The sequence below is a fragment of the Brassica napus genome, chromosome A6, assembly GCF_020379485.1.
Source record: "Brassica napus cultivar Da-Ae chromosome A6, Da-Ae, whole genome shotgun sequence".
NCBI lineage: Eukaryota > Viridiplantae > Streptophyta > Magnoliopsida > Brassicales > Brassicaceae > Brassica > Brassica napus.
The window spans coordinates 27,439,966-27,455,249 of NC_063439.1; the positions used below are offsets into that span (position 1 = coordinate 27,439,966).

General features: G+C 34.3%; 3 protein-coding genes across 4 annotated transcripts; all 3 read left to right on the top strand.

Moving 5' to 3' along the window:
• Positions 1–981: 981 nt before the first annotated feature.
• Positions 982–3,519, top strand: LOC106401930 (ornithine aminotransferase, mitochondrial). The gene is made up of 9 exons (XM_013842546.3): positions 982–1,240; positions 1,456–1,564; positions 1,668–2,058; positions 2,121–2,176; positions 2,251–2,403; positions 2,498–2,595; positions 2,687–2,767; positions 2,839–3,072; positions 3,163–3,519. Exons 1-9 carry the CDS (start codon positions 1,074–1,076, stop codon positions 3,305–3,307), a joined length of 1,434 nt encoding a protein of 477 aa, XP_013698000.2. The 5' UTR covers positions 982–1,073; the 3' UTR covers positions 3,308–3,519.
• A 1,188-nt stretch (positions 3,520–4,707) lies between these two features.
• On the top strand, positions 4,708–6,622 carry LOC111198767 (F-box protein At5g46170-like). Its single transcript, XM_022688021.2, has 2 exons — positions 4,708–6,032; positions 6,274–6,622. Exon 1 carries the CDS (start codon positions 4,881–4,883, stop codon positions 6,003–6,005), a length of 1,125 nt encoding a protein of 374 aa, XP_022543742.2. The 5' UTR covers positions 4,708–4,880; the 3' UTR covers positions 6,006–6,032; positions 6,274–6,622.
• A 1,332-nt stretch (positions 6,623–7,954) lies between these two features.
• On the top strand, positions 7,955–9,485 carry LOC106396997 (50S ribosomal protein HLP, mitochondrial-like). 2 transcript variants are annotated; one of them, XM_013837517.3, is made up of 4 exons: positions 7,955–8,173; positions 8,280–8,315; positions 8,649–8,743; positions 8,829–9,485. In XM_013837517.3, the coding sequence occupies exons 2-4, from the start codon at positions 8,282–8,284 to the stop codon at positions 9,228–9,230; spliced, it is 531 nt and encodes a 176-aa protein (XP_013692971.1). In that variant the 5' UTR covers positions 7,955–8,173; positions 8,280–8,281; the 3' UTR covers positions 9,231–9,485. The 2 variants fall into 2 exon arrangements, with proteins under 2 accessions (XP_013692971.1, XP_013692970.1); XM_013837516.3 differs by having other exon boundaries at positions 7,956–8,173; positions 8,826–9,485.
• The last annotated feature ends 5,799 nt before the right edge of the window (positions 9,486–15,284 follow it).

The following is a 15,284-nucleotide window of genomic DNA, read 5'->3' on the forward strand; positions in this document are numbered from 1 at the left end:
CCATTCTCTGTCTCCACGTTTCTTCTTCCCCGCTTAATCCCAACAGTCTTTCATCAATTGTGACTATGTGTGTATATATTGCTTAGTTCTTAGTAAATAATAGTCTTAAGCATTTTTTTTTTCTATAAAGCAAAAGTTGATAGATTATTAGAAACAGATAGATGTTGATCCCTTTGGAAGCTTTTTCAGAAACGTATATGGTCATTGTAGTAGTAGTCGATGATTACGTTACGCAATTGTAAAGTGAATTTTCCATTTGTTTGTAATAATATATAATGTGATTAATATCAACCCAGCTGGATTTTCTATTCTTCTCATCTCTACTGGATAATCTAAAAACTACAGAATGAACAAACAAAAAAATGATGGTATAGTTTAATGGTAAATATAGTTGGGTTTAAGGCCGATAGACCAGTGCTCTGTTGATCTAATTTTTTGGTGAGCATGGTGTATCCTGCTTTGCTGTTGTAATACTTTGTCATGATATATACATATTTCAATTTGGAAAAGAACAAACAAAAAAATAAGGATAAGAACATGGGAATGTGTAAAAGCTTAGGAAAAGAAGACAACAGATTGTTATTGTCGTTTTCTTAAAACTATCATCAAAAAGCACACACCTCCTTAATTTGGTTTGAGCTTGTGTATTGTACTCCCTCTTTTCAACGAATATAACAAATATAGACTTTTTTAGTATTTTTACGGTATATTAAGAAAACACATTAAATTACCATAATAAATATATTGTTTTTTATAATTTTCAATCTTTAATCAATAATAATTTAATAAAGTTAATTAATTTTTTTGAAATTTATAACTTTTTTTTATAGAAAATATAAAAAATATATCTTTTTGAAACAAATTTTTTTCTAAAAAATCTATCACTGAACAGAGGAAATATATAAAAAGACCAAAAGAAATCAAACCGAACTAAACCATAAATCCATTAATGAATTGAACCATTTTTTTAATGTGATATGCATCCCGAGAAACAATCACTTTCTTGGAAAACGAACAAACAGAGCAGAAACAGAAAAAAAAAAAACATTTGCGTCCATTTCTGAAAGACTGTAATGGCAGCAGCCACGAGACGATTGATTCAGCGTGTGTCTACCACCAGACTTTCTACCGCCGGAGCACGGCGGAGTTATGGAGGATTGCCGGAATCGAACTCAAAAGCTCCGTCGTCATCATCTTCTCAGCGATTGATGGAACTGGAATCGAAGTTCAGCGCCCACAAGTAAAGCCTCCGTCTTTTCTTTTTATCTCTTCAAAGGTTTCCTTTTTTCTCCGATTTTGATATTATATCGTCGACGACGTAATCACTTCTGAAATTTCCAACTTTGTCCTCTCTTTTGGGTTCTGGATTTTGCTCCCTTTATATGTTTGTTTTGAAGCTTTAGTTGCTAACCTTTGGTCTGTTAATTCTATCTTTGTGTCAAAAAAAAATTGTAGTTACCATCCAGTTCCGGTTGTGTTTTCACGCGGAAATGGCTCAACAATTTGGGACCCTGAAGGCAAAAAATACATCGACTTTCTTGCTGCTTACTCCGCTGTTAATCAGGTTAATCACTCCAAAGGCCTCACTCCTCATTTAAACATACAACAAATAAGTGGAAAATTTCTTACTTTTTCGATTCTTTTTTTTTTTTTTTGGTATTTCGCAGGGACATTGCCACCCTAAGATCATCAAGGCACTGCAGGAACAAGTGGAGAAGCTCACTTTAAGCTCACGCGCCTTTTACAACGATAAGTTCCCGGTCTTTGCTGAGCGTCTCACCAACATGTTCGGTTACGAGATGGTGCTTCCTATGAACACCGGCGCTGAAGGTGTCGAAACCGCTTTGAAAGTTGCGAGAAAATGGGGTCACGAGAAGAAACACATTCCCAAAGACGAGGCTTTAATCGTCTCTTGTTGTGGTTGCTTTCATGGCCGTACGTTAGCAGTTATCTCCATGAGCTGTGACAATGATGCTACTCGAGGGTTCGGACCATTGTTGCCTGGGAATCTTAAAGTTGATTTTGGTGACGCTGATTCACTTGAGAAGATCTTTAAAGGTATGAATGCTTTAAGATTTTAGCTTAATGAGTGGATCATGTTATTGTTATGATGATTGCAGAGAAGGGAGATAAGATAGCTGGATTCCTTTTTGAGCCTATTCAAGGAGAAGCTGGAGTAAGTTCCTTCTTTTTTCTAGCAATAATAATCATTTTAGAGGATGAATCACATTGGTTTTGGTTTGGTTATAGGTTGTTATTCCTCCTGCGGGTTATTTGAAAGCTGTTAGAGAACTCTGTACGAAACACAACGTTTTGATGATAGCTGATGAAGTACAAAGCGGTCTAGCGAGATCCGGGAAGATGTTAGCTTGTGACTGGGAAGAGATTCGTCCTGACATGGTGGTATGTTGTTTTAGTTTGCTTATATACTTCCCGGAGCAAAGCCATTACATAGATTATCCAAAAAAAAAATCATTTGAGTTTGCGTTTTTGAAAGATACTTGGGAAAGCATTAGGTGGAGGAGTGATTCCAGTAAGTGCAGTGCTTGCTGATAAAGATGTCATGCTTCATATCAAACCTGGCCAACACGGAAGGTTCGCACAAGCGTTACATCAAATATATTCTTAGTAACATAACATTTATCAGTCTGTTTGGGATAATGCTTGTTCCTTTTTTTGTTATCAGCACATTTGGTGGGAACCCTTTAGCTAGTGCTGTAGCTATGGCTTCTTTAGATGTTATCGAGGAAGAGAAACTCGTCGAAAGGTACCTACTTTTACTTTCTAAATTAACTCTGGTTCTTTGGATTGACATTTCTCGGTTCTTGAATCTTGTAGATCAGCAAGTCTTGGAGAAGAACTGAGGATTCAATTGAATGAAATCAAGAAACAGTTTCCTGATCACATAAAAGAAGTACGAGGAAGAGGATTGTTCAATGCGGTTGAGTTTGATAGCGAAAGCTTATCTCCTGTTTCAGCTTATGATATTTGCTTGAGCTTGAAGGAGAGAGGAGTGTTGGCTAAACCGACTCACAACACCATTGTCCGGTTAACTCCACCACTCTCCATCAGGTAAATTATAAACAGCTAAACCGGTCTGGTTTATTGAAGGGTTTATAAATGGTTATCGACTGATTCAATTACTTCTTTTTCTTTTGGCAGCTCTGATGAACTCCGAGAAGGCTCTAAGGCTCTTCGTGATGTTCTTGAGGTCGATCTTCCAAACCTGCAGAAGATCAATGCTGGTAAAACCCCGGTTTCTCACTTAACCGAGTGTGATCGCTGCGGAAGAAGCCTCTATGCTTGAACCAGACCGGAACTTGATTAGGATTTGGTTTAATTTTATTGTTGTTATTTTAAAGAATGTGTGTATCTCGTGATTTCATAAGACACAACACTGGTTTGGTGTAGCAAAGATAAATCCGTCTAAAGCCGAACCGGGTTGCACCGAGCTCGTAGAAATAACTTTGGCTTATTTCTGGTTTGGCAGTGAATAAAACCGAGTTGGTTGTTTCGACATTTATCGGTTTGGCAGTTATATCTGTTAAGATCTCAGCAGAATAATATACTTATATATTAAATAATTCCCAAGGTCCTTTATTTTGTTTTGTTTTTCTAAATTTGTCTTCCCTAGTAATATTCAAAGGCCATTTTCAATGTATTCTGAAAATAAAATCCTTTTTAATCTAGATATATTTCTAAGACTTTGGAATTAGAATAATATTATTTGGATGAAAAGTTTGTTGTTTAAAATTATTTTAGTTTTCTAAATAGTGACAAAAATCTTGTATTTTCTTCAGATTATTATGATCATATTCATAATTTTTCCGTATTAATGTGTATGTCCACGTGTTGGCATGTGTATGTGGATATTGATATGGGACATGAAATCATGAATACACATATGCTTGTCTTCTATAATTGCCCAACCCAAACATGTTGAGGCGTGAAGACCCATATGTGGTTGGCTCTCGAATATTTAATTACAATATCATGACCTGATAGCATATGTGGATATTGATACGGGATTTGCAGAGGTGGGATAAACCATTTTGATACTAACCAGTAGCATAGGTAAAATATTATCTATATTTTTTTCTTTCTTGCAGAAAAAAATACCGCCTACATATGTATGTGTTTTTATTATGTCTAGTAGAAAATCTAATTCTTGTAGACTTAAGTTGGTCTAGATAATCACAACGTGATAATCTAGTAGTATAACTTTGGAAAGCTAAACAACATTGAATGCATTCCATTTGTTCAAGTAGATACGAAGTTATGATTTAGATTTTATTTAAATATCTGGAAAGATGATACATTCATATAATATATCTCTATTTAAAAAATTAGTCTAGATTATTTTATAAATCATAAATATATTTAGATTAATAATAAAAAAAGTTTAAATCCCATAATTTTATAAATACATCTATTAATTTCGTTTAAAATTTTACAAAAAAAGATTCACGTAAATCTCTCATAACAAAATTATATTAGTTTTTAATTTTAAAATAAAAATTTATAATTATACTGAAAGATATCTTAAAATTTCTTCCATTTGATAATTTTAGCATAAATTTCTGAAGTTTCTAAAATATTATTAATAAAATTATATTTTTAATATAATCTTTTGTTGAAAATTTTATTTGGAAATATTACTTCTAGTGATTTGGCCCATGTGGAAATGGAAAAGCTAAATGATGTTAAATCAAAAATGCCATTTTTCTCTTCATAAAGACAAAAAACCTCGTGGTATCTGCCTCCTCCATCCATTTCCATCTGTTCCTCTCTCCCGAAACTTCGTCATACGATTCTGATTTCGAATCCTTCCTCTCAAAACCCTAGAAACAAACTTTCCCCCAAATCGAAGATCCGATTCCATGGCCCGTTCAGATCCACCTTCCCGGATCCACCCCGAGCCCCGACAAACCGACCACTTCGACCACCTCCCCGACTCGATCCTCCTCCTCGTCTTCAACAAAATCTCCGACGTCAAATCCCTCGGCCGCTGCTGCGTCGTCTCCCGGAGGTTCCACTCCCTCGTCACCCAGGTCGAAAACGTCCTGATCCGCGTCGATTGCGTCATCTCCGACGACGATAACTCCTCCCTCTCCTCGATCAAGTCCCGCTCCGCCGCGTCGGGGCCCTTCTCCAACCTCTTCCGCCTCGTCGTCGGCGGCATTGTGAAGCCGTTGCAAGCGTTGGGGCAATTCCTCGGCGCGAGGAGATCGTGCGGCTCCTCTTCTTCTTCTTCGTCTTCTCTGTCTATTAGCGGAGACGAAGGTGGAGAGATCGAGCAAGGAGGAGTGACGCATCACTCTCCTACGCAGGTTCTGAAGAACTTCGAGGAGATTCGTTACTTACGCATCGAGTTACCTTCCGGAGAGCTCGGGATCGACGACGGAGTCTTGCTGAAATGGAGAGCTGAGTTTGGCTCAACGTTAGATCACTGCGTGATTCTCGGCGCTTCTTCAGTGATTCAACCGAGTCCAACGCGAGTTTCACAACCCGTTGAATCTTCCGATGATACCGGGAGTATACCGGAGTCTTTTTACACGAACGGAGGCTTGAAACTTCGTGTGGTATGGACAATCAGCTCTTTGATTGCTGCATCAGCACGACACTACTTGCTACAGCCGATCATAGCCGAGCACAAGACGCTGAGGAGTTTAGTGCTCTCTGATTCCGATGGGCAAGGTGTGCTTTGTATGAATAAAGATCAGCTTGAAGAGCTGAGGGTGAAGCCATTGTCAGCTTCCTCGGCTTCTAAGAGGACTCTCGTACCTGCCTTGAACATGAGGCTATGGTATGCTCCTACCTTGGAGTTGCCTGATGGGACTGTGTTGAAAGGTGCGACTTTGGTGGCGATAAGGCCGAGTGAGTCGAAGAAGGAAGTGTCTGATGTACTTTGGGTGTCTTCGGCTGCTTTTGGGGAGCCTTATAAGGCAGCTGTGAAGATGCTGGTCAAGAGAAAGACTTATTGTTTAGAAATGAACTCGTTCTAGCTTGGAATGTTTCAGTCTGAATCTGAGGTAAGTTGGTGTCTGTATGATCTGATTATGAAGTGATTTGAGCATATCCTTTGTGAATGTTCTAAGATGCTCAACATTAGGAAACTTAAACTGTCACTATTTTTTTGACTGTATTGCAACTGATGATTATTTAAGCATTTGTGATCATAGTTTGAATGTGTGTTATCGTCACAAAATTTTATTTGCTGTTCTTAGAAAGCACATAACTTTTTTCTCATTGTTATGATTTCTTGTTTGTTAGGGAACCCGATGGCGATTAATGATGATTATTACATATAAATGCTATAATGAGAGGAAGCAGAGAATGAGCTAAATCCAGTTTTGATGAATACATAAGCCAGTTTTGCTACCTGCTGCATCTGCTAGCGATTTTTTTTCTTTTAAGCTTTCGCAGGATCTCTCAATCATATAAATACCAACAAATTACTTATTATCTTGTAAGGTTTGTTGTCTGTCTTTGTTAGTTACAATGTCTTGAGCTTTGCTTGTTCTTCTCTCTTATGTGAATATTGTAGTTATGAGAAATACATTTGCTTGTTATTATTAAAGTTAATTTAAGAAAAATAAAACAGAGCAGCGTATTCTGTTTATATTAGAATTGTATAAAAGCAACTTGATGTTTGAATGTTTATATCATAATTGAGCATTCTCAAATTGCCGTTTGTTTAATAATAGATTGTCATGTACTCATGTGCTAAGAGTGATGATATGTAGTATCTTATATAACACGACATTAGCTTACAGAAGCATAAGCCTTATTATATTCAAAGTATACGGTGATATAGATAATGTAAACAAGCTGGACCCAATTTGGAAGGCATGAGGGGTGGACAAGTTACTTCATTATTGTGTTTGCTGAATGCATATCTTGGCCATAATGATTATGTCTTAACCTTAGACTTCTCACTTTACTGTCAATTGTGTTTACTCACAAAAATCTGAATAAAGAAATTTAACTTTCCGAGGTACTGTTGAGTTCTTCGCTCTCATCTGAATAAAGAGTTTTTGAGATTTTGCAAACGTTGAGCAGCATCAGAAACTTGGGGTATAAGTATGAAAATGAGATGTTTGACCAAAAAAAAAGGTATGAAAATGAGTTTACGACCGTCTTGTCTAATCGGCCAAAGTCGAAACTCAGAATCTAAAATATTGCCCAATTGAACATCTCGAATGCATAGATTTTTGATGAGGATCTTAAATACTAATAAAATAAGTGGAGAGTGGGGCATGGTCATTTGTTTTAATACATAGGAACTCCAAAACCTTTATGGTTTTTTTCCTTTGTTTTAAGATGGTGCCGAATACAAAACACGCAATGCTTATATTCAGTACATTTTATGGTTCACCCAAGCCAATTTTCCAAACAATAAATATTCTTCAATCTTCTTTATGAAATATTTCCAAATCTTTTGTACAAAACTTTTTGAAAATCCTTTCACAATGATTTTTCCTTTCTCCAAGATAAATCTTCGGTTGCTTAGCTTCCAAATAAACTCTAGTTCAACTCTAAATCGGCTTCAATTCCAATTTTCAAATTAGCTATTCAGCTTTTTTCTTTATGTATCATTTTCGTACTACTTTATGCAAATACTTTACAAGTGGTTGATGAACACTTCATAGAGTTGTATTTATTCAGTTTTTAATACTCAGTGTTCACTTCATGGCACTAACAAAACAATTTATTGCAAAAATGTCTTAAACCCTTTTGTCAAAGAAGAAAAAAAAATGTCTTAAACCCGTTTTATTCAAATGGGAACGATTCTAAAAGTTGCGGCGGACAAAGGAGCAAAGAAGTTTATCTATATTAGAGCCCAGGCCCAATGTGTACAAGCATTGACGAGAGAGAAAGTAGCGAAACTCAGCGACGCAATAGTTTTTCTTTTCTTCTTGTTGCTTAAAATAGCCATACCCGACCAGAAGCCTAACATTTAAATGTTCGGACCGAAAGTAGAAACATACCGGATTACTAAATGTATTTTACTACGGTTATACCCTTTGAGTAAACCTGGTATTTACATTTTGTTGCCACTCCTAAACCTTTCCCTATATCCTCCGCCTCGCTCTCTCTCTCTCTCTCTCTCTCTCTCGTCACTGATCTCGTTCTTCTGCAACGAATCTGTTTTTGTCTCCATCAACACCTCGTAAGTCAGCATTTATACAAATCTATTTATCTTTCTTTTCATAAGACTATTATTTTGTTATTATTTTTATGTTTTTGACATTAAAGATCGAAACTTGTGGTTGTAGAAATGGCGGCAGCTTTAGCTTCAAGAATCTCCCGTGGTAAGCGACTTGCTCCTTCCTCATCGTTCTTTTATAATTTTATTCGTTAAAGGTTTTGACTTTTGAGGTTGCAACGTTCGATCTTGAGAAACTATTGGGGTTTCTTTTTAAGTTATGACGAAATGAGATTCAATCTTGTAGATTCTGATGGGTTTGGATCTTGATTTCGAAAAATCAATAAATTTAAAGTCAAATGTTTCCAACTTTGTAATTTATTTTGAAAGACAGATTCAATTGATTGAGCATTTGCTGTTGATGTTCTTACCAATCCATGCTCAAAATTTATTTTATTTTTTTCTTTTTCAATTTGATTTATACACTAATAATGAGCAGGAGGACGTTCATTGCTTGGAGGTGTTAAGAATGATTTCTCCGGATCGATTATTTCTTCCAATGGAATGATGAACGAAAGTATCCTCCTCTCTCAGGTCAGAAACCTTCTTCATGTTTAAGTATTTGTTTGGTTTGATGTCTGAAAGATTATTTCTTTTGTTATTTGTTAATAAGCAGCAGCAGCAACAGAGAAGGACATTTATTCAAATGGGGACGGTTCTCAAAGTCGTGGACAACTCTGGAGCCAAGAAAGTGATGTGTATTCAAGCTCTCAAGGGTAAGAAAGGAGCTAGGCTTGGCGACACGATCGTTGCTTCGGTGAAAGAAGCAATGCCAAACGGTAAAGTGAAGAAAGGAGCGGTTGTGTACGGTGTGGTTGTCAGAGCTGCGATGCAGAGAGGTCGTGTCGATGGAAGCGAAGTTAGGTTCGATGATAACGCGGTTGTTCTTGTTGATAATAAAGACAAGAAGACTAAAACTGATCGGCAGCCAATTGGGACTCGAGTGTTTGGTCCTGTTCCTCACGAGCTTCGCAAGAAGAAACATCTCAAGATCCTTGCTTTGGCTCAACACATTGCTTGAGACAACCAACATAAACCACCACCCTTAAACCACTTAGTGTCATCTTTTTCATGTCCTTCTGTAAACTCTCTCATAATTATTTTATTTTGTTTTTGTTAAGTCTTCGTTAAACCCACCGGTTATATCTTTTTTCTTTGTTAATTTTGGTTTATTAGTGATCTTAAGTATGAATCTCTAATAGACCTCTTTACTTATAACATATTTTATTTATATTTTGTATTATTTGTTATGCTGCTTAAGATTATTTTCAAAATACATGTTTATCTTTTTGAAACGAGACAGTAAATTTTGGTTTCGATTTTTTAGTTTGTGTAACCACGTAGTCCTCTTACGCACACCTGTGCAAATCAATTACCTCTCTAATAATACACAATCATTCAGTCCAACTTCTAAAGGTGTATCAACAAGAGCTTTAGACACCTAAAATTCACTGTTTGATTGATGTATGTAAGAGAAGAGATTTTACCACGAGGCATGTAGCTGGCAAACTTTTTTCCAAATAATACCCAAATCTTAAATGGTAGAATCGGCAATACTGAAGTATATTTATGATTTTAAGCAAACAGAACTGAAACTGTTACATGCCTTTTGATTGAAGCACTAATAAATGGACTTTATGAGTGTTGTGGGATGAAGGCGTTGAAGATAGAAAACTGAAAGATAGAAAATGGCTGGCTGAGGAAGACGAAAGCGAAGCATAAAGTTGAAGATGATTATGATGAATTGTATTTGAAAGAGATGTACTAAATATCAAGATGACCTTAAAAATGAATATGAACCCCATATGAATACTAGAAATATAATATATTAATTAAGAGTCTTATTTGAAATTTACCGCGTTATGTTTTAAATTTGGAACAATTGTATATGTTATGACTAAATATTAAAACACAGTAATGGGATGTGATTGTTAAAATTCTTAAATTCTAGTTTCATTGGTTAATGAATTCTATCATTCTTACTAAAATCTAGTGTTATTGGTTTTATGATTGTTTAGTGACTTACAAAATTCCAAGTTATTCAAAAAGTTTAGTTTTTAATGATTCTATAATTCTATCGAATTTAGTGTTATTGAGACTTGATAGCTTCTATACATCACCAGCTACGGGTTAGAAACGCCAAAAAGCTTATTAACATGAAAAATAAGAGAAGTGGAAAGACTGTTACATACAAGGGATTGGAACTTGGAAGTTGTTGTTTGCGAAGACGCTTCTGAGAAGTCTCAAAAGGCTTTTTGGGCATTTTCAGATTGAGTTACGTTCAGGTGGTTAGTTATTCTCTCTGAAAATTTGTCTTTTGATATCTTCCCTGTTCATTTACGGTTTTGGATTGTGTCGCAGCTTCATCGGAAAAAGTGGTCTGAAGATGTTCAGAGCCTTCAACATGTAACTAGAGGTATCCTACCATGACTGGCCTGTGGGAAGTAATAGTCCTTTTCTATTTATGATGAGTTATATCAACTAAAGGTACTTTAGTTAAGAATTTGACAAGAATCATTTTGGGTTAGTATTCATTCTCTGGTCCCGAAAGGCCTTAACTTTTATTATGTAATGCACATAGGAGTAGAAAAGCTATTGAATTTTAGGTGAATGATCTCTGCATACTGAGACAACTTGTGTAGAAAACAATTCTCATGTCAAATGTTAGATTCTCTAAAGCTTTTTCTCTTTTCAGAAAAAAATCCCAACATGAAGAGGATTACACAACAACATGTTTTGCTAAGAAGCCATGACATACATGAAAGCTGGATCGTTGTTTTTAGGTTTTTCTTTGACGTGTTGGTCTTTAAGGATGACAGGTATTATGAGATCAATTATTTATGAAATAAGTTGAGAAACTATGAGTTTGCTTGAGATGAAAATCTTTTTACCTTATCAATTTATCAATAGTCTTAAGTGGCATTCTATCCGAGCGATATTTCCCTATTCAAATCTATGCGTTCCAGTTGAACTCTAAACTTTAACGGATTACTAGTATTTTTATTTGAACCAAACAAAAAATCAAAATAACTAAACCAAACCGAACTCATATTCACAAATAACTGAACGGTTCATATATTTCTTGCATCAAAAACAAAACTGAACCACAACCAAGCCGAAATCCATAAATATAATTTAGAAGTGAACCAAAAAAATTATAAAAAGTTGTTAAATTATAGATTTTTAACTTAAAACCATAACAATTAAAAATATTACCGTGCGGTTGCGCGGATCAGAATGTAGTCTTGGTTTAAAAGTGTGGTTTATTGAACTCATATGGCTTGTCACATATAGTTAGCTGCCAACTCTTCATTAGATAGAACTTACGTTTTGACGGATATGATGTGAAAGCTTTAAGTTAGTGATTTTAATATAGTAGTATTTTTATTTTGTTGTCTGAAATAAATTTTAATATAAAATATGAAATGACTATAAGATATTTCTTTGATAGACAATATTTTTCACAAAGATCTTCAATAAACGGAAATTTTCTACATCATAACGATGATGAATTACTTTTACTCTTAATATGTAGGATTACGACAAACAAATATTTTTATACTTGACCAGATATTTCATGTTAATTCGTCTTTATTAATTAATCCTAAAGAATCACATTCTTGTAGATTAAACCTTCATTTTTTAAAGTAGTAACATTAATAAACTATTTGGTCTTTATAATATGTGTTCTATGGATGCATTTATTAATTTGTAAAATATTAATCTTTAAATAATTGTAGTATGATAATATGGAAATTCTTTGCATCTTCAACCATGAAATGCACCATAAATTCATAAATTCAATAGTTATAATATTTCTTATATCTTATACAAAACATCTTCTTGCATCATTATTTTTATTTTTATTTAATGATGCTACGAGCAATAAATAAAAATACATACTAGGAGGAAAGTAATTATTGCTCTTTATTAATTTAGACATAATAGTTATAGCTTATGCTCTTCTAGTCTTCTTGCATGTCTCGGATATTTTTCATGCATGTTTCATATTCTCGGCGCCTATTGTTTCAGCCGAAAGATCTCGCGGAGAAAAAGGAGATTTATACTGAGCTGGAGGAGTAGGGGTAGATGCAACATGTCTACGTCCACTAGAGGTTTCAAACAAGGGACGATTTGCCTGAACTAAAATGTTCTCTGTTCCCGTTATTACCAGCATCATCATCATAAACATTGCTATATTTTTTGTGTTCATCATTTTTTCAGAAATTGTTTTGATATTACCTGTGCTTTTTTGTTACTATGAATTGTAAAAGTTGATGTTTTATTGTTTTGGTATGGGTGTATATATAGGAAGATGTGAGGGTAAGTTTGTGGTATAGGTGATATATGATATTATTAAGGTAAAATGTCAAAAATAGTTTAAAATCTGGGTACTATTCCAATTATGGGATGTCCCATATATTTAATATTCATTGTTATAATTACTATTTTGTAAGATATATATATATATATATATATATATATATATATATATATGTCAATGCCTTTATTATTAATTGGATCTAAAAAATATTAATATAAATCATGAAGATATAGTTTTTTTTTAACTAAATCTCGGATAACATCACATTCATTGTTCCACTAAATTTCTTTATAACATTGTCCTAGTAAGATTTAAATTTATGGAAATCCATTTTTTATTTAAATTAATAAATAAATCTGTTTTTTGTTTATTATATTTTTCCCAAACTTGTAATTAATAATTTTCTTTAAAGTAGTCCAATATCTTTGTCAATTTATTTCTTCTCTTTGTTATTGCAATATTTTCTGTTATGTATCCTGGATAAATTTTAAAGAGATTTATAATATAAAAAAATGTTTTCTGGGTACTATCCCAATTATGGAATAACATATGTTTTATATTCATTGTTATAATTTACTATTTTGTAAGATATAAATATATATGTCAATGCTTTTATTATTAATTGGAACTAAAAAGATTAATATAAATAATGAAGATATAGTTTTTTTTAACTAAAACCCGGATAACATCACATTCATTATTCCACTAAATTTTTTTATCAAACATTGCCCTACTAAGATTTAAATTTATGGAAATACAATTTTACCTTTAAATTAATAAAGAAATCTGTTTTTTTTTTCCAAACTTGTAACTGCTAATTTTCTTTAAAGTAATCCAATATCTTTGTCAATTTATTTCTTCTTGTAATTACTAATTTTCTATGTTGTGGTCAATTTGATGAACAATTACAATACTTATAGCTTTAGTAGACAGAAGAAGCTTATTCTCTCCATCTCAAGTTGGTTAGGAGGAAGAAAGGACTTCCTCGGTATCACATATCTCGTCGTTGTTACCTCTTCATTTATCATATCCATCATCTTCATGCTGCTCCATTTGAAAAATCCAAGGTAAAAGATACACTTGGAGACGAATATGATCTTGTTTTTTTTATTTCACTTGCTTATATGCATCACTGTCAATCTCAGACCTTATGGGGACAATTCTTGGAACAAGAAGAGTCTTTCGGGTTAAGAAGCTGTTGCATTGTTTCTCTGATACATTCCCATTCCAGGTTAATATTATATTCTTGCAAACTAAAGAGCTGTTGTATACGTGATCATATAGATATATAGGAGTATAACCAATTTATGAGCCTATAGTTCTAGAAAACTGATAAGGTTCCTCTGTTTTTTCTATGACCGTTCTGTTTTTGGGTTCTAAAGATAAACTGTTTTGACCCTTTTTCAACTCTTAAACCTCTAATGCTATGCATTTGTTTTGGATACTATCTGTTTTTAGAGTTTCTAAATTTAGCTAGCCTAACAAAAGCATCGCATTGGCGATCTGCAAACCGCACATATTGTTCTTCTGACATCCCGAAAAACATTCATGTTTTCTTCTCATTTTCCATATTTGTCACCTTTAGTCTTCTCTATTTAACCTCTCCCATTCGTCTCCTCCATTTCATAAGCTCTCCCGTCGAAAGATCTTTTCATTTATTAAGTCAAAATCACCTTTCTTCCCTCCTCAGCCGCAAAAGAAACACACCGCTTCTTATTCTTTCTCAAACTAAACCTGCGGTTTGCTTCTACATTGTGAAAAGAAAACTAGGTGAAAGAAGGGGGAGAAAAAAGATGGCCAAGGGAATGAGGTTTGTTCAAACATGGGGAGAGGTAGCACCAAGGCTTATTGTGTCTCACAAGAAACAACAACAACATTTCTCAAACTTGCCAAAGCTTGAGACTATTGTTGAAGAAGGTTGCTGCATTGATAGTTTTGCTGTTAGGGCGCCTAAGAGGATTGTGATCTTTCTTCCTCTTGTATTATCATTGATTATGTACATTGTGTTGCACAAGAGTATCAAAGATTATTGATTCTTAACTGTCTTCCTTTTCTGTTGGTTATGCGACTTTTTAATGTGTGATGGTGAGAAGAAGAGAATGTTCTCACTTCTTATAGAGAGAGATTCAGTTCTCCGGTAAAATAAAAATTTTAATTTAATAAACAAGTTGTAGTTTGGGTTTCCCAGTTTAATTTGAGTTTGCTTTTACAATAATTTGATATAGAATTATATAAATCATTGTTTTGTGAATAAAATTACCAAGAAAAACTAATTACAGAAATAAACAAATTTAAGTCGAAGATGATGGGTAAAATGCTCCAAGAGAATGAGAAAAGAATAAATACATTATTATGCTTTTCATCTGCTAAGATAAGGCAATGCATATTTTCAAAAAAAAAAAAAAAGATAAGGCAATGCATAAGAAATGGCAACAATGTTGTCCACTGGAAGAAAAGACGCAGAATAAAAAAATAATATATAAGCTTTATAAAGTTTTTGTTGAGACAAGCTTCGATTCTCAGAGCGTTTTAAAGTTCTTCACCACTAGGGTGTGAAAGATCTGTAGCAATCAAACTACGAAAGTGTAGATTAGTATCGAAAGTTCTGCTTGAGGGGAGTAAACTACCTTCACGCTTAGGATACGACGAGAGTGCAAGCTGAAGCGGTAGCTAAAATCCAGCGAAACTTGGGCGGTGTAGCTAAACGAGCTCCGGTGGTAGACTCCATGGCTGACGGCGGCCCTCCGACTG

Coding starts and splice junctions, on each gene's coding strand:
- LOC111198767 (XM_022688021.2), top strand. CDS start 4,881: ATGGCCCGTTCAGATCCACCTTCCCGGATCCACCCCGAGCCCCGACAA.
- LOC106396997 (XM_013837516.3), top strand. CDS start 8,282: ATGGCGGCAGCTTTAGCTTCAAGAATCTCCCGTG. Junction 8,316..8,648: donor AGCTTCAAGAATCTCCCGTG/GTAAGCGACTTG, acceptor AATAATGAGCAG/GAGGACGTTCATTGCTTGGA. Junction 8,744..8,825: donor AAAGTATCCTCCTCTCTCAG/GTCAGAAACCTT, acceptor GTTAATAAGCAG/CAGCAGCAACAGAGAAGGAC.
- LOC106401930 (XM_013842546.3), top strand. CDS start 1,074: ATGGCAGCAGCCACGAGACGATTGATTCAGCGTGTGTCTACCACCAGA. Junction 2,177..2,250: donor CTATTCAAGGAGAAGCTGGA/GTAAGTTCCTTC, acceptor GTTTGGTTATAG/GTTGTTATTCCTCCTGCGGG. Junction 2,768..2,838: donor GAAGAGAAACTCGTCGAAAG/GTACCTACTTTT, acceptor TGAATCTTGTAG/ATCAGCAAGTCTTGGAGAAG.